Source organism: Ctenopharyngodon idella, chromosome 17 (genome assembly GCF_019924925.1).
Source record: "Ctenopharyngodon idella isolate HZGC_01 chromosome 17, HZGC01, whole genome shotgun sequence".
In the NCBI taxonomy this organism is placed as follows: Eukaryota; Metazoa; Chordata; class Actinopteri; order Cypriniformes; family Xenocyprididae; genus Ctenopharyngodon; species Ctenopharyngodon idella.
The window spans coordinates 19,936,488-19,955,698 of NC_067236.1; the positions used below are offsets into that span (position 1 = coordinate 19,936,488).

At 34.9% G+C, this 19,211-nt stretch overlaps 1 protein-coding gene across 1 annotated transcript in view; it reads right to left on the reverse strand.

The window, feature by feature from the left end:
* The window catches only part of LOC127498845 (coiled-coil domain-containing protein 9B), a 42,623-nt gene that overhangs the window by 8,727 nt on the left and 14,685 nt on the right, over nucleotides 1-19,211 (reverse strand). The window contains 7 exon segments of the mRNA XM_051868645.1: nucleotides 4,588-4,757; nucleotides 7,690-7,746; nucleotides 12,765-12,899; nucleotides 15,130-15,270; nucleotides 16,310-16,356; nucleotides 16,359-16,413; nucleotides 18,570-18,680. Of these exon segments, the coding sequence (XP_051724605.1) occupies nucleotides 4,588-4,757; nucleotides 7,690-7,746; nucleotides 12,765-12,899; nucleotides 15,130-15,270; nucleotides 16,310-16,356; nucleotides 16,359-16,413; nucleotides 18,570-18,680 (716 nt within the window).

Below are 19,211 nucleotides of genomic sequence, written 5' to 3' on the forward strand. Positions count from 1 at the left end.
CACTCAGACATCTTCAGGAAAAGGACTACCAAGCCACTTCTGAACCAGAGACAACGTCAGAAGCATCTTACCTGGGCTAAGGAGAAAAAGAACTGGACAGTGAACAGTGGTCGAAAGTCCTCTTTTCAGATAAAAGTAAATTTTGCATTTCATGTTGAAATCATGGTCCCAGAGTATGAAGGAAGACTGGAGAGGCACAGAATCCAAGCTGCTTGAAGTCTAGTGTGAAGTTTCTGAAGTCAATAATGATTTGGGGGGGCCGTGACGTCTGCTGGTGTTGGTCCATTGTGTTTTATCAAGTGCAAAGTCAATGCAGCCATCTTCCAGGAGATTTTGGAGCACTTTATGCTTCCATCTGCTGACAAGCTTTATGGAGATGCTGATTTCCTTTTCCAGCAGGACTTTAGCACCTGCCCACAGTGCAAAAACCACTTCCAAGTGGTTTGCTGAGCATGATATGTGCTTTATTGGCCAGCCAATTGGCCAGCCAATATGCCTGACCTGAATCTATGGGATATTTTCAAGAGAAAGATGAGAAACAGTCGATCCAACAATATACAGATGATCTGAAGGCTCAATAGTGCCTCAGCAGTGCCACAGGCTGATCACTTCCATGCCACACTTCACTGATGCAGTAATTTGTGCTAGGAGCAAGTCATTTGCTGTAATATGTCCTGCCGATCAAGTATTGAGTGCACAAAAGAACATACTTTAAAGAACTTGAACTTTTCTGTTTTGCAAATCCATTTTTTGATTGATCTTAGGAAATATTCTAATATTTTGAAATACTGGATTTTGGACTTTCATGAGCTGTACGCTCTAATCATCAAAATTTAAAAAAAAAACTTTTGAAATGTTTTACTTTACATGTAGGGAATCTAGAATATATGAAAGTTTCATTTTTAAAAATAATTTATAATAAAAAAATGCACTTTTTGATGATATTCTAATTATATGACCAGCACCTGTATATATATATATATATATATATAATTTAATAAAAATATATAATTATATATTATTTTATAGTATATAATATAAATAACATTACATATTGTATGGAATTTATTTTATATATAAAATTTATATTATACAAACTACAAATGTATATTATTTAATACAAATATAATTATATATTATTGTTACATTATATAATATAAATAATTATAATAAATAATATATAAATTACATATTGTATAGTATTTATTTTATATATAAAATTTATATTATATATAATTACATATACCTTTATGTTATATATATATATATATATATATATATATATTTATTATATATAATTACATATATATTTATTACACACACATAAATATATTACATAAATATAATACTATATAATGTTTAAAATAAGCAACATGGTAACGGGTGCTCTTAATTATAAATAAATATTTTTAAACAATAATAGGATGTTTTTCTTCAGTTTATTACTGTAATGAGACTTTAGAGGTCTATATTTCTTTACATCGTTTTTAAAACGATAATTTTTCTTTCTTGATTTTGGAGTCAAATATGATCTGGACATTTCTTCACAAGATTTACCCAAACAGCACTGGAGAATTTGTTCTGACATGAACACTTGTACTGGACGTTCACTGATCAAGTGTTTTACCTTCCACAAACCAGTTCCTTCCCGAAGCGTCTCTCTGCCCTGAACAATCTCTAGTGTTCGTAATCTCTCCCAAATAAGGCAAGGCATTCAAAGCACCCTAAAAATAACCCTGTCCCCGTACGCTCAATAGTGCTCAAAAGGGAAGATTATTTATTTCAGAGGAACCCATTTGAAACGCTGAAGACTTCCAGACACTTGTTAACATTTGGCCTGAAGTCTTGTTTGTGGTACTGCATGTTCAGGCTTGCGAGGACTCGCTGTTGATGACATTACCGACAGCATCCTTACACACAAACACACAAAAACACACAAAAACACACACAACGCCCTTGTGCTAAGGAAACCCTTAGTTATGAAGGGTTAGTGATGAAAAATTAAACATGAACATGTAAAAAAGAGTCCATTTTTGATTTCATGTTGACCATAACCATGTAGTCATGTTATGATGATCACTCATATGAATGCATATGTGCTATAAAACATTTACAAACACAAACTCAATCTGCATGCTGTGGAATAAATATACTGAATTTCCGCCACAAACAGAAGACAAAGAATACACAACCTTTAATTCTAATAATCCACCTCACATTTAGCTCATCGTCTAGTGCTGTCTGATTCAATTACTTGAATTAAAGTCATCCATGTCTCATGACCTCACTGAATGGAGACATTTGACCTTAAAAAGCCCATCGGTTTTACAAGTGACGTGATTCATAAACTTTCCCAGATCACTCTAAAACAACTTCAGCTTTAACAGGAATTTTGATAGGAATTCATGTTATTTATACTCTCATTCCCTACAGCAGCTCATGTTTAAACAAATAAAGCAGCTGCAGTTTGGTATCTATGAAGATTTATGGTCATCTGAGCGAAAATAAGGACCTTTTACAACAACTATGACATTAAACAAGAGTCCAGCTCACAGATGTGGGCAGCTACAAGGCCAAAGGTCATTCATGAAACCCATTTTCCTTCCATAATATGACATTTCTCAAGAGTGAGACAAGATATTCAAGTGATGACAAACATGCATCGCATTATTAGTTGTTTTTTATGTTAAAACTGTGTAATCCAAATGGCTGGAAATTTTATATGTAATTCAAATACACGAATCCTAAATTTAGGACTTTTTTGAGTGAAGTCTGACTCTCTTTTTTTCCCCTACATAATAAATGACACAATGCATCGCTCGGATGCCTGATGTTTGGGAACGCAATTGTTTGAGAAAGTTCTGGAATGTTATTATACCAAAACATTTTGATAACAGACTTTGGCTCAGGCATTTCAAAATGACTAAAACAACATTTGAGATGCTGTGCGATGCGGCAAAGTTTTTTTGTTGCACATTCGGCGAATGTTTTTCCATCATAATTCATGCGCATGTCTTCTTATTGAAGAAAAAAAAAAAAAAAAGCATCTGCCTCAAAGTTTGTGCATTTTAAGATTTTCTGCATATCTTGGTGTTTCCAAGACAGTTTTTCCAAACAGTCTGCATTAAAACATGGATGGAAACAGCTAATGACTAAATAGTAGGGGTGCAACAGTTCAAATTACTCACGGTTCGGTTTTTATCCCGATTTTTAGGTCACGGTTTCGGTATGGTTCGGTATGTGCTATATTCAGGGAAAAAAGGACTACTGTCAAATAAAAATTAAGAAAAAAATAACAAATAATCAAACTACAAGCAACAGAACAAATAAATACAGTAGAGCAAATAGTACAAATAAAATAAACAGTGCTTTTTCAGGTATCTAACAGTAGTTTTCAGGTACAGAAATTGAATAAAGTAGCTAATCAAATGTAAAACAACATTGCATTTAATCTTCACTGTTTAAATTAAATAAAGATTAATCATTATTAAATAAGTTACAAAAGCTATTCCGTCAAGAGAAATGACTGATTTCCTTGTCTTTTGTCATTTGATTAACATTAAAAACACATACAGACAGTAGGAATATTAGGCTGCTGTCACTTTAAGATATAATGCACGGATACAGTACACACGTGTTCTCTCTCGAGTTTTTGAGGTCACTTAAGACATAACCTACTATGTTTGCTAGGATACCAAGATGGGCATGTTGACAATTTTTGTGTTGGCCAGAATGAAAGCCATTTAAAAAACTGAGCAAGTTTTTGAATCTATGAAGCATTTTAAGTGCCCCTATTATGCTTTTTGGGATATGATTTTTCGTGTAGTGTGTAATAAAGCTGTTTGTGAATGTAAAGGGGCTGAAAAGTTTCAAAGATCAAAGATAAATGGAGTTTTTGTCTCTCAAAAGAAAGAAGTGATTCTGAACTGCCTGAAACAAGTCGTCAGTAATTCCAGTCTCACTTCCTGCTGAACCTATGTAGGTTTGTAACTAATTTGCATAATGCTGACAAACAGCGTCTGCTTTGACCCGCCCTCTGAGACTGGAAGAGTTTGGTTCGTGTTGTTCATGTCGAGAAGACGCTGTTTTCTGCTGCCAAAGCAAATCCACTTTGATGAGATTGATACGGTAAAACTGTTACTGTTCGTATCACTGTGAATAAAGTGCTGAGATTCACATATTCTAATGAGCGTTTGGTTTCTGACCGATCACAACAGACTAGGCCATCTGACCAATCAGAGCAGAGCAGGCTCTCAGAAAGGCGGGGTTTAGAGAGACCGAACCCTTGAACAAACCGTTTCAGACACTGAGAGAAAAGAGCTGATGCTGCAGTGGATATTATGAGAAAATAAACACGTTTTATGGCTTTGGATGCATTGTAGAAACCTTTTAAATAAAATAATAGTATAGAAAAGGTCTGAGTAAGACAGCAGACACAGAGACGATTCAAACAGTTGATTTATGTAACAGGCAGTTAAACATGCAGAAAATGAACAAAATTCAAACTGAATCAAGATGCAAACTAAAGCAACACAGGTTAGTTTATCTCACGTCAGAACAGAAATCAGGCACACACGTCTGGCTTACATCAGATCGGCTTTATCCATGTCCCAGGCTCTCCTCCACTGGCCTTTGGCGTTTTTGTGTCGGGCCACACGCTCTCGGTCGATCTCCTCGCGCTCCTTCTTCCATCGCAGGTACTCGAGTTGTTCTTCCTTAGATGTGATTATGTTCAGGTCAGCGATGGCCGCCGAGACCTATGAGATCATTTGAGTGTCAAATACAGAACAAAATATATCCGATTTGATTCTATCACATACACTTTAACTTTAAAGGGGTCATGAATTGAGAAATCACCTTTTCCTTGAGCTTTTGATATATAAGAGGTCATCGTACTATAAGAATATCCTGTAAGTTTCAGAACTGAAAACTTCCTTGTTAGTCCAATAAAAGCTTTTATTGACAACAGATCCAGAGAACGACTCGTACTGGAATGTGCCTATCTATAGGTGAAACCCCGCCTCCGCAGAAGAAATCAACGCCTACTTCATCATTGCAGCGTTAGCCACACCCACTGGTGTAAGGAGGAGAGAAGAGCGATACAGGACTAAAAATAACATTACCTTTCAAAGGATCCTAATGCTAGGAATATGGTTATTTTTAACAATGTGAATGTCTCAGTTGAGCTTTATTTATTTGTATTCGGTACATTTCACTGTGGATTCTTTGGTAAATCAATCACATTTTGGTGCAAACAGACTTTTACGATATGGATTCGACAGTAATGCAACAACATGTAAGTAACTGTGTTAATTCTAATGCCTGATCTGATATAAAATGATTCATGTACAGTCAGATGTTCTTTGTCTGTGTGTCAGTAAATCAAACCAGTGACTAAACGATCAACTTCATGTTGTTTCTCTTAGTAGGATGAAAATAATCTGTTAGTTAAATGGCGATTAAATTATATATAGAAAGCAATCAAAGAACGCTCCCTTTACAATCGCTGGAGCTGTCAATCAAACAGCGCCTTTAAAGGGGTCCTATTATGCTTATTTACATGTTCATCTTTCTTTAGTTCTTCTCTATATCAGTGTTTCTGAACTCCCTGAAATGCCTCCATTGTAGTCTTGAGATTTTTACAATATTCCTCATTTAAATAATTCACACGCAAAATAAAGGGGCGGGGCCTGGTTGAGTTAGTTAGTAGTGTGTTGAAACTGGCGGTTATGGTAAGGGGCGGGACATTTCCCAAACACCAATCACAACACACTGCTCCAGCTGACCAATCAGAGCACATTGTGCTTTTCAGAAGGAGGGGCTTCATAGAGACAGGAACTAAACAGTGCGTTACTGACAGACTGGAAAGAGAGGAGCTGCAACAATGGAGAATATGAGGAAAATAATAATAATAATAAACAGTCAAGCATGAAAACCTGTTCTAGTAGAGCCCAAAAAGTTGTTTTCACAATGAACAGATTTATGCTGATTTGAATAAATATGATTAAGAAAACCAAATAGATGCAAATACTAAATAATAAGCTATGGCATGAATTTTTTTGAATGCAGAAATCTTACCTGTTTCTTACCTGCAAAATCTGCAGTTCGTCTGTCAAATGCATGTGTAAACGATCTAATTTGACAGATGAATTTGTAACTAATTACTATTGAGTCTGATTGACCAACACAAAGATATGGGAAGATGGAATGATATTTTCATCCCTCCCTTTTAAAGGGGACATCGGATGCAAAATTCACTTTTACATGGTTTGGACATAAATGTGTGTTGGCAGTATGTCTACACAACCACCCTATAATGATAAAAATCCATTTTTTAATCCCCACAAATCATAAGCACTTTGTCAGATCAAGCCGTTCACAGATTCTTGGCAAAGTGACGTAAATTTGCACAGGCCCCTCCCATGACTCTTGACGGACACTGCCATTTTAGCATAGACCCGCCCTGAGTGAGCTGTAAACAGTCCGCCAATGTTTCGATGCCGCGCAGGTTTAGACAAGAATGTCTGCAAAGCAACTGAGGCATTTTATTGCTAGATATAAGAATGAACATAGCAGTCGTCCTTTACTCTCGACATCTGTACCACTGAAGATGCAGTGGGTTAATTTTGTTTTTGAAGGGAATGCGCCCCTGGATCTACCTATATGCGTTTATGTCTGCGCTAAATTGTTAAAAAGTTCCTGAAGGATGGATCAATGCCTCCAGAAGATGTGTGTAACGTTACAGGTTTTTTTTATGAATCTTTGCAAATCGCCTTTCCTAATAATGTGCTAGTTAGAAAGTTCCACAACAAATGCAGCTAAAGTTAAAGGCCAGTTCACACCGTACAGATAAACGCCAACAAACACGTCTGTTGGAGTTTGTTGGATCAGGACGCAGCTAGTGTGATACCCCTGTCGGCGTCTGTTGCCATTGGTCGGAGTTTGTTTTCACCCGACTGAACGTGTTTAATCAGCGTTTGTTGGGTCGGGGAATGTCTTAGCAGTGTGGTATGATTTTCCAACAAACGACAACAAACTCAGACGATGCCACGACGATGAGGCAAGTCCCTTACAAAGACAGCTGTGTGATCGCGCCGGCGCCTCACGCACACACAACAAAGCACTGCAAACATGACATCGCAGGTTGTTCATGATCAAAATAATACATTTGAACAAACATATGTCGTAATTTCTATTTAGATCCTTCTCACTGTAATTCATTAATGCACGTTTATAATGAACAATGCATTAAGGTTATTGTCTTATTACAAACTGTGTCCATTTTATGTAAAGACAACATGGTAACACTACAATAAGGTTTATAAAGGTGTTAGTTAATACCTGCCAAATAGTGTTTACAGCCCGCTCGCAGAAGACAGGGGTGGGATGAACAGTAGCTCATTATCATTTAAAGGGACATGCACCGAAACGGCTCGCTGTGAACAGGGCTGTTTTTCACAAGGTAAAAAGGGTGTTTTTTTACACAACCATTAAGAAATTTTAATCAAAGTATGTTATAGACTTTTCCTAAAGACCCTAAAGAATCATACTAACTTTTGGAAAATTGGCATCCGATGTCCCCTTTAAAAACTGATGAATTATTTATTTTGCTGTCCTAACAACATGATTTGTGGCATTTGAACATTTTGTTTTGAGCTCTGTGTGTGTGAGTGGTGGAAACACTCTCACCGGGACACCGTGAGATCCTTCACATCGACTCCAATGATCCTGCTGTCCTGTGTCCTCCTAAATAAACACACAGGTGAGAGAGACAATGTCAGGGCAAAAGATTGTTACAGATCAACGGTGAATTTACAGCTGAAGTTTACTGTTACTGGTACATATATGATACACACTCTACTTACATACAGGTATATTTACAAAGGGAGTGGGGTAAGATGTGACGCCCCTTAATCTGTGCACATCACCATATTTAGAACGAGCACTTAACACACACTAGCAGGGATGCGCTGCCCTCATGTGGACAAACACAAGTAGTACACGTGCTTTAGTGATGTCATCATCATCATCACAGCTGTAGATCTATTCATTAAAGTTCAGGGCTGTTAATGACAGAGCCATGAGACACATCATACAGTCTCCAGAAACCTTACAGAGGTATAGCTTTGAAACTGTGCCATAAAATATAGCAATTCTCAACAAAAATCTGATAAATTCACAGACAGCAGGGAAGAAACAAGGACTGCAAATGATAAAATGCAACAAACCATGTAATTGTGTGTAGCTGGGAAAGTAAAATAAATAGTTATAATTATAATAACTCATATTTTTAAAGGGAGGAGAAAACACTTCCCATATCATTTGATGTTGATGTCAAACTCTACAGTATTTCAGCACAAATTCATGTCACATTAGCCTAATCAAGTGCGTGTCAACATGAACAGGTTGAGACTAAATTAAATACAAAATCACCTGCAGTGAGAATTGCTGAACGAATCATGTTTTTATGTGGTGAGGCACTAAAATTAAACAAATTTATAAACTATTTTTCTTATTCAGCATGTCATGTTAATAATGTTTTACACTTTACAATAAGGTTTAATTTGTTAAAATTAGTTAACATGAACTTAAGCATTCATTCAATTTATTTCATTTTGATCTCAGCATTTACTAATACATTATTTAGGGACCTATGAAATCCGTTTAATCTTTTCCCATTTTTTTCCGTTTACATTTCTGGATTTTTTTTGGACTCCATTTTAATGGTTAAATTAAATTTTAGTAATCAAAAAAGCATGTCTAATTAATTGAAATCATGAAACACATACAATTTAACAACAATTTATTAAAAGTTTAACAAAAATTACATTATTTAGGACCCTATAAAATACGTTTTATTTTATTTTTTCCTCAAATTCTGTTTCATATTTACCAAATTCTGTGTTTTCTGGATTCTATTTTAATTGTTTAATCAAATTTTAATAATCAAAAAGCATATCTAAATAACTGAATTAATAAAAACAACAATTTTTTTTTTTTTTTTTTATATAAATTTCATTTCATTTCTATGAAATGTTTCGTTTTTTTTTTTTTTTTTTCAGAAAATTGTTGGGTATTTTAATTTTTCTGACAATCAAACGAAAGCATAAAATATTAATTTAATTGATCTTTTAATAATATGACATTAAACTTTTTTTGTCTAACAAAGTGCTGCACAACAGAGCTTTACTGTAAAAATTAAAACATTTAAAAATTACAAATTTGATTATTCCTTAAAAAAAATAAAGTTTTATTATTATATTATATTATTTATTATTATTATTAGTGTTAGTATTATTATTACATTGAGATGTAGCTAAATTCTACTGTACAACAGTAATATATTTCTATCACAATTTCTTCAAGTTAAACCGAACATTTTGACGGGTTGCAGTGAAGACCTTTGAATTTCTGTGTGTTTATGATATGACAATAGTTTATTCTCAAATTAAACGGTTAAATGCTGATGAAGTGACTCAGAGCGGCTCTGGAGATGAAGTTCATGCATTCAGGTTCTCATATAGTGAGGCAGCAGAGGCTGAAAACACCGCGAGTGTCATGTTAACAAACGTGACCTTACTGTAGTGTTGCCGTTGAGCCTACGCAGTTCATTTTCAGTGTTTGATTTTAAGACCTTATTTTTTTACTTTTGTGCAAATAAACAAATCTGATACTGTGTTGGTTCATGAAAATTTGAATCCTGAAGCAAAACCAGCTGAGAAATGCTGTCCTAAAGAGAAACACACACTAATGTGACAGAACGAGACTAAAAAGTGTCTCTCATTTGCCACCAAACTGGCACGTTGCCTCTGCACTCCCATCAGCCGCATAATAAACCTATTCAGAAGAAAGAGCAGCCAAATGTTAATTAGTTTAAACTGTACAGCTAATTATGATCACAAACAATGAACAGAGAGAGAGTGATTTTAGAGTAGGCTGCAGTAAAAGTGGCCTTGTTTTCTCTCTCTCTGCTTCTGCCTCCATGATCACAGCATGACATCACGCGATAACTCACAGCGTTTATAGCTGGGTCATGATGTCATTCTTCTGGACGCCTGCTGCGATCGGGAGGGCAGAGGACTCAACTGCACTGATGCATTATGGGAGAATCGTACTGTATCTCATACAGTTTATCTATGACTCAGTGAAAGCACGACTCCCACTCACGTTGCTAAACACTGTCTGTCAGACACTAGAGCATCTGCTGCACAGCACTGATGACTGACCAGAAAATATTACAGGAAATATGAGTTTTGGATCAAAATATGGCATAAACTGCTTTTTTAAATACTTATATTTCATCCACCTGTGATACAGAGACACTTTCCACCATCCAATCAACATACCAGACCTACTTTTTTCCTTATAAAAAATCCTGTTTCATGCGTTTTAAAGAACCTAGCAAGCTAATGTCTGTTATTGTTAAATAAAACTATTAAAAATAGGTTTCGTTAATTGAAATAAAGCTGACATAAGAGGTCAGAGAGATAAAATAAATATTAGATTAAAAAAACTTGGAAAATTAGAAATGCTGCCTTGGCAACTAACTGAAATAAATAGTTTAAGATGAAGTACTAAAATTATTAAAAATAATTTATATTTTTAACAATTTATAATAATAATATAAATAATACAACTGAATAAATCAAAAAATAAAACTGCAATAAAAATGAAAGCTAAATAGAATTAAAACTAATAAAAACAACATAAAACTACTAAAACTAATTAAAAATATTAATTTATATAACAATACAAATCGCTTTCGTTAACTGCAATAAAGCTGAAATGCTGCCTTGGCAACTAATTGAAATAAATAGTTTAGGTTGAAGTACTAAAATTATTAAAAATTAATAATATTTTTAACAATTTATAATAATATTAATAACACATAATTTATAATATAATTCATGATATAATAATGTATGATTAATAATATAATAATATATTATAAAATTATTAATAAACAAACTGCAATAAAAATGAAAGCTAAATAGAATTAAACAAAACTAATAAAAAAGACATAAAAACCACTAAAACTAAAATTAAAATTCATTCAATAAAAGCTAATTAAAAATATTAATCTATATAAAAGAAATCGCTTTTTGTTACTTGAAATAAAGCTGACATAATATAAAATATAAATATTAGATTAAAAAAAAAAAGAAAATTAGAAATGTTGCCTTGGCAACTAACTGAAATAAATAGTTTAGGTTAAAGTTAATTTAAAAAACATTATTATTATTTTTAACAATTTTTAATAATAATAATAATAATAATAATAAATAATGTATTATATAATTCATTCATATAATAATTAATTAATAAATAATATATTATAGAATTATTTAAAAACAAAAAAAAAAGAAAATAAATTTGCAATAAAAATGAAAGCTAAATAGAATTAAACAAAGCTAATAAAAATAACAAAAAGCACATAACAAAACTACCCAAACAAACTAAAATTAAAATGAATTCTATAAAAGCTAATTAAAAAATATTAATCTATATAGTATACACACTGTAAAATATATAGTATACTATATACTATATAGTATACACACACACAGTCAAACCAAAAATTATACAGACACTAGATATAATTTTTGATATATTTTTACTAGTGTGTGCAGGACACTGTAGTTCATTTATGTAAGTGAGGATAGCAAAATAAAGTAAACTGTGACAATACACCCAAAAATTAATCTGACACTTTGACTTGACCATGTTTTGTATATATATATATATATATATATATATATAGAGAGAGAGAGAGAGAGAGAGAATATAAATAATACTAAAACATGTCTCTGTTTTTAAACATAAAATACTGACGTCGTATATCTTAAGACGCGGCTGCAGCTCAGAATCATTCACAGTCTGTCAGTGTAAGTCTGTGAGCTCTGATCAGACAAAAGCTCTGATGATAAAGCGCTTCGGCTCGGCCTGTCGAGTCCGTCACACAATGGGCTGCATTATACGGGCCCTTTCAGACTTCAGCGGACAGAAGCAGCTGCCGACCAGACAGTTCAGCCCCGCTGGGTGGAAAACAGGCCTGAACGTCACATCTGTCCACACCCGGAAATTCCCACACGTCAGTGAGAATCACACATACATAACGCTAAACCATCGCTTCTGGCTTTGAGTTTCTCACAATGCTGTTTAAAACCATTCTAACATTGATGATAATCAGAAATGTTTCTTGAGCAGCAAATCATCATATCAGAATGATTTCTGAAGGATCATGTGACACTGAAGACTGGAGTAATGATGCTGAAAATTCAGCTTTGATCACAGGAATAAATTACATTTTACTATATATTCACATAGAAAACAGTTATTTTAAATAGTAATAATATTTCACATTTTTACTGCTTTTACTGTATTCATTTTGATCAAATAAATGCAGCCTTGGTGAGCAAAAGAAAAAAAAAAAAAATTCATACAACCCCAAAATTTAGAACAGCAAACGGTGAAACAGGCCGAGAGAAAATACCCAAACAAAACAAATGACAATGAAAGAGGAAGGGTGTGAATGAGTGCTGCCTGTGATCCAGTGACGTCAGGCGTCTAGAATCTACCAGAACAGCTGAACAGACGCATGAACTCCGGCCAAGAGCCTGATGAACATTCACACGCTCGGCTCTTATGATGAGTCCCGTCAGGTCTGAATCTATTTACAGCATCAAGGCTTGAGAACAAAATGAAGAGGGCGTCCCAGACACATGTCAAAACTCAAACAAGACATTACAGGAACATCTGCTCACCTCCGGGACTCTCTTTGAGGGCGGAGGACGTTTTCCTCGTGCGTTGGTCTCCGGCTCTTCTTCAGCAGAACACTTCAACCTCGCTGGACTCACGGGCCGGTTCCGGTCCTTTCTTTCACCGAACACCCTCTTACCCTGAAACAACATAAACACTCTCTAACATCCTTCACGCTCTCAGTCTAATGACTGTTTTAAGTGTCTGACAAGAGTTACTGACCACAGAGTTCAAAGTAGAGCTGCACGATCTGGGGGGAAAAAAATCTAATTGTGATTTTTCTGATAAAAATTGTAATTAGTGGTTCAAGCGTGTAGCGCTGAAACCCTATTGTAATTGTTAAAATTTCCAAGGATCAGCATTCTCCTCTAAAAGTGATCAGGTGGACCAAACCGTAAGTTGTAGAGACTTGAAACTTTGAGGGCTGGTAGTGCTCACACTGGCTACAACGTCACTTACGCTTACCCCGATCGGCCTGACGGGGGCGCTACAGTGGTGAAAAGTACGAAATGGCTCAAAACTCCTAAACCGTTAGGCGTCGGCTCAAGCGTCTTATAACAAAATGCTAAATTTTGGATTTTTTGAAAAAACTACTTTTGCAAACTAGTCTTAGATTTTTGGCCCGATCGGAACCAAACCAGTGCAGAGATTCTCCAGAGTCTAATTGTCAATAATTATCAAAAAAAGTTGAAATTTCGATTCATGGTCTCTAAGGGCAGCCAAAACGTTCGAAGTGGGTGGAGCCACTTTTACTAAAATGGCTATAACTCGTGAACGGAATAAGATATTTGCACTAAAATTGGCACATCTATGTAAGAGCTTATTCTGTGGTTGTGTGAAAAAGGATGTGGTGACTGGCCACTTGGTGGCGCTATAACTAGAAAAAAACTTGAAAATGACTATAACTATTTCGTTGTTTGTTCGATCGACTTGAAATTTGGCATGCAGTGTCTTCGTCCGAGGTGCCATGACTGTCTATGAGGACATTGACGTATCTCCAAAAACATGTCTGCCATCAGCAAATGAAGTTTGAGAAGCTATTAGACAAGGTTAATGGAGGTTGATCGTAAGAAAACTCACTGGGCCTGTTTGACACTCAGCCCTAGAGGCCTGTGAGAAATTTGAAAGAAATCGGCCACCAGGGGGCGCCTTCGTGTTTTTTACGTGCGTAAAAGATTGTGTATTGTGCGATCTTTTATGCGTGCCCATGGGATTTGTACCACGTGGTAGAATTCCTCATTCTGACCGCCTCTGTCCATTGAATCGTTTGTTAAATATTGGAGATTATTATAAAAACCAACTTTCAAAAACCAATCAACCTCGATAACTGTTAAAAAGCTTTAAAAACCATATATTTCCTATAGTAAATTGCCTGTAAATGGTCCATCTATGATCGAGATGGTTACATGCTTGCTAATTAAAACATAATATCTTTTTACGCATGTGCTTAAAGGCCTTAAAGCACTTGAACCCCGATAATTGCTGCTCGCAGCTATATTTATTTTTTAAGCTCCAGGTTTGCTGTATTTGTTTGTAGGGTTGCATAATTTGCACAAAAATTAAGCATTAAACGTATTATTACAAAATAAAAATATTAAACAAAATAAGAAATATTACTACTGTAATATTTCACTGTATCTAAGAAAAATAATGTAATAATAAAAATTTTATTTTCCAGTACAAGTGTAAAATCATCATCATTATTTTATTTTGACTTCTCATTAGAGGTTCTTATTGAATATCTTGTCTCTCTTTTAAAAACGTCACATTATTAAACAAACTAGAATTAAAACTATTAAAAATGTTTTTGAAATAAAGCTGCAATAAAATGTAAATATTAGATTAAAAAAACAAATGTAAATTATAAATGCTGACCTGGCAAATAACTGAAAAAAATTTTAATTTGAAGTACTAAAATTACTAAATCTAAAACTAATAAAAAGAAATTAAAGCTAAAAATAAATAATAAAAAAATTATAACAATGACAAAATAATAAAATTACTATAACTTAAACTAAAATAAAAATGGAAAATATATATTAAAAAAAGTCAATTAAGAATATTAATAAATACTACAATAGTATACAAATAATACTAAATTCTAACTAAAATCTCTGTGAAAACAAGTGTGAGAAAATTTTGCTTTTATTTCAATTAATTGTGCCGCCCTAGTTCAAAGTATGAATATTTTGCTTGGCATCATCAGTGACATCTTAAAAAATAAAATGAGAGAAAAATGGGAATCTCCCAAAACGAGTAGTTTATTGAAAAACAAAAACACACATCTAAAATTCATTATCTACGAAAGGTCTGAAGTCTTGACTGTATGTCATCTCTAATAACTTTACAGGAAGGTTCACTGAGTCTCACCTTGATGTTTCCTGATGTTGTGACGAGCAGCTGCCGTCGTTTTCCTCTCCCGATGCTGAAGACGCTGGATCCAGGATCACAGTCCTTCTCCGGCTCTCCTTCTCTCAGCCCTCCCGGCCTCTTGGTCACCACACGCTGATCCTGAACACAGGTGTTTACAACATTAAATCTCTCTACTGTTATTAATATACTGTTGTTTCTTTTTCTCCACATTTAGGTTCCTGTAGCTCAACTCTTACAGCACAGCGTTAGGTCAGCGGTTCTCAACCTTTCTGACTCCAAAGCTCCTTGTTGTCCACAACAGTCGAAGGCCCCATGACTTTTTCAGTTGTTTGTGAATAACTGAATAATTAAAATAAATATTTTAAAATAAATTATATCAATTTCTACCTGAACTGAGCCTAGTTTCTCAGTTTTGGTTTAATAATAATTAATAAATATAAAAAAGAAATACGATTTATTATGAACATACATACATACATACACACAGACAAATACATACTTAATATAATATTTATTAATATTAACTGTCACTGTAAATAATTACTAATAGAAATATTATATATATATGATGTTGCAAAGTTAGTGTAATTATCCAGCTCAATTTAGTTCATTGTAATTATCCATAATTATTAATAATGGTAAGCAGTGTTCAAATTACTCTCATCAATACAATATTTTTTATTAATTTCCCTTGTGATGAAGCTATCATAAGCTGGTCTATCCAAACGTGAAGTAAAAGTTTGTTTCCATCAAGTTGTTCGGGCGAATGACGGTGGTATTGGTAGCCGACAGTAAATAAAACACCATCAGCGGAAACAGCCGATTAGTCACGTGGGTTTAATGTTCAATACGTCAGAATTTATTCGGCAAATGCATTTCCATCTCCCATTATTCGCATTAACTCTTTTTCGCAAGTCAAAAACCACCTTGTGTTATTTTCCCCCTGAAATTTGGCGTTTCCATCACTCGTTTCTGATGCGATACTTCAAAATGCGCATGAAAACAGGGTGATGGAAACAGCTACTGTTGGTTAAATGAAGCCCATGTGTCACCTACAGGCATATTAGGTTGCAAAGATAGTGTAAATATTATAATTTTTGAGCAAAATAATCGTGATTATCAGTTTAACCATTATCGTGGTGTTTGTGTCTGTCTGTGAAGGAATAAAGCAGCTCACGTTGGAGGATTTGTTGATGGTGATGGACAGATCATCAAGCTTCCCTTCCTGCAGGGCAGTGACATCCCTTCCTGTTCTGCCCGCTTTTTATCCTCCTCCACTTCCTGCAAAACATCACAAAACTTGTTACTTTCCACAGTAGGTTTACTGTTAAAATCCATGACTGTTTAAAATTTATATAACACGATTTCGTCCGCATTTTCTGCATCGCAGAAATTATAAGGCCCTATAAGGGGATCATGTTCTGCATCTCAAAGCATTTTATGTTTTCGTAATAATAATAATATAAATGAAATGCCACCGCAACTTCTTATAAATCCTATGAGCAGGTAAGTAGGAATAAATAGAAAGCATAATAATTACAAATATAGCTGCGAGCAGCAATCATCGGGGTTCAAGCACTTTAAGGCCTTTAAGCACATGCGTAAAAAGACATTATATTTATTTTATTATAGCATGTAAACACTTGGATCATAGATGGAAATACCATTTACAGCCAATACAGGCAATTTAGTAAGGAAAAACATGTTTTTTTGACAGTTAGAGCGCCACCTATTGCCTGGTCTCCACCAATTTTTTTGGGTGTCCTCAGAGTGTGTCCATACATATGCGTGTTAATTTTGGTGAAAATATCTCATTTCGTTTTGAAATTATAGATACTTATATATATATATATATATATATATATATATGAGAGCATAAAAAAATGACCCATGAGAGACTTTGTTTGGATTTTTTTGCCACTTCCTATCAAAATTGTGTAATTTGGGCATTTATAATTTTTAAACTAACTTAGGTTCCGTGTTTCCTACGGATCGGACTAACGGTTTAGAAGATATTCGCAAAAGTTAAGCGCTAAATCACAATGTTGCACAAACCATAAGGCAAAATCTGTCAAGTCTGGTATCGATGGACTCGGCAAGGTTTCAGGAGTGAAAATAAGTTGAACACACCCAGAATTACATATATTTTCAGCCAAAACCATTAAAACATACGTTTTTAAAAGCTTTTTAACAGTTATAGCGCCACCAATGGTCCGATCTCCATAAAAGTTGGCATGCTTCTTTAGAGTCATATGTTGCATGTGCTCCCTTAATTCCGTGAAGTTCTAAGTTTTCTTTTAGGATTTATAGGCTTTTGGGTATATTTAGCCACGCCCATTTTCTAAATGACCTTGTTATAGCAAACCAAATGGTAAAGTTCAACTTTTTTTGATAATTATGGATCTAGAGAGTCCAGAGAATTGTCCTGCGCTGGTTTTGGTCCGATCGGGCGAAAAACCTAGGACTAGTTCGCAAAAGTAGGTTTTTCAGCTATTCGTGAATAATTCATGAACGATTTGATTGACAGCATTGGTTCTTGAGGCAAAGTTGTTCAGCATGAGGAGATCTATCAAATGATGCATATTGTGTGAATCTGTGAAACACCAAGTGATTACTGAGGCGTAAAATGCGTTACCGCCAACTAGTGGCCGATTTCTTTCAAAATTCTTATAGACCTCTAGGACCATGAGTCAAACATGCCCATTGAGTTTCATTCCGATCGGCCTCCGTTAACCTTGTCTAATAGGTGCTCAAACTTCATTAGCCGATGGCGGCCATGTTTTTTGAGATACGCCAATGTCCTCATAGACTATCATGCCCCCTTGGACCAAGACACTGCATGCCAAATTTCAAGTCGATTGGACTAATGGTTGCGTAGTTACAGCTGTTTTCATGTTTTTTTTCAAGTTATAGCGCCACCTAGCGTCCAATCGATGCGATTTTTTTATCATGACCAAAGATTGAGCCCATACACACGGAAACTGAGTTTGGTGCAAATATCTAATTTCTTTCTCAAGTTATAGCCAATTTAGTAAAAGTGGCTCCGCCCACATCGTACGTTTTGGCGTACGTTTTATAATTATTGATATTCAGACTCCAGAGAACATTTCTGCACTGGTTTGGTTCCGATCGGGTCAAAAACCTAGGACTAGTTCGCAAAAGTAGGTTTTTCAAAAAACTCAAAATACAGAAAATTTCGCCATCCTTGTTTAACAATTACAATAGTTTCAGCGCTACATGCTTGAACCCCTAAAAATAGATGAATCCTGCACACTGCTATAGCTTGCGAACAACATTTTCGGTCACGTGACCTTCATCAGGCATTATGTTCCTATTTTTCATAGATTAACGATTTAATAATAGACAAGAGAAATGATTTTTGAATGAGATCTAAATATCTGATGTGTGCTTTTGACGTATTTTAAACAGCTTCTCACCTGGTAGCGTTTCATAAGAGCTTCATTTTTCTTCCGTAAGGCCTCTATCTTTTTATCCAGCTCTGCGTCCTTGTGTTCCTTTTTCATCATCATCATCATCTCTGTTGGGCTCTGAGCACAGAACTGTTTATGAACATCTCAACATTACATACACAAACACAATAATCCAAACAATCTGTGAAACAAAACCAAGATTATGTCTGCCAGCAGGATTTACTGCATCTCACATGAAAATGAAAATCTTTTTTCACAAACAGCAACATAATAGTTTTCCCTTGCCCAGACATTTAAACAGTCTGGAGGAAAAACAACAGAATTACATAAAGCAAATCTAATGGAATAAGGCTGCGTTTATATTACATAAATGTCTATAAAACGCCAGAGACCCAGGAGAAACAGTCCAGGACTGGAATATAAACACAATGGCATATGATTAGCTATAATCAGTCAATTACAGTGTACATGTTTCTTTAACACGTGTACATTTGTGTGCCTAACTGCACATGGACACACCATTATTAGCATCAGCTGCTACGACCGGCAACATGAGCTCAGCGCACTAAAACTCCTCATGCCATCAGCTGTTTCAAGACGTCTGACATTCACATGTGACCACGATTTCAAACTCTGTAGCTCAAAACT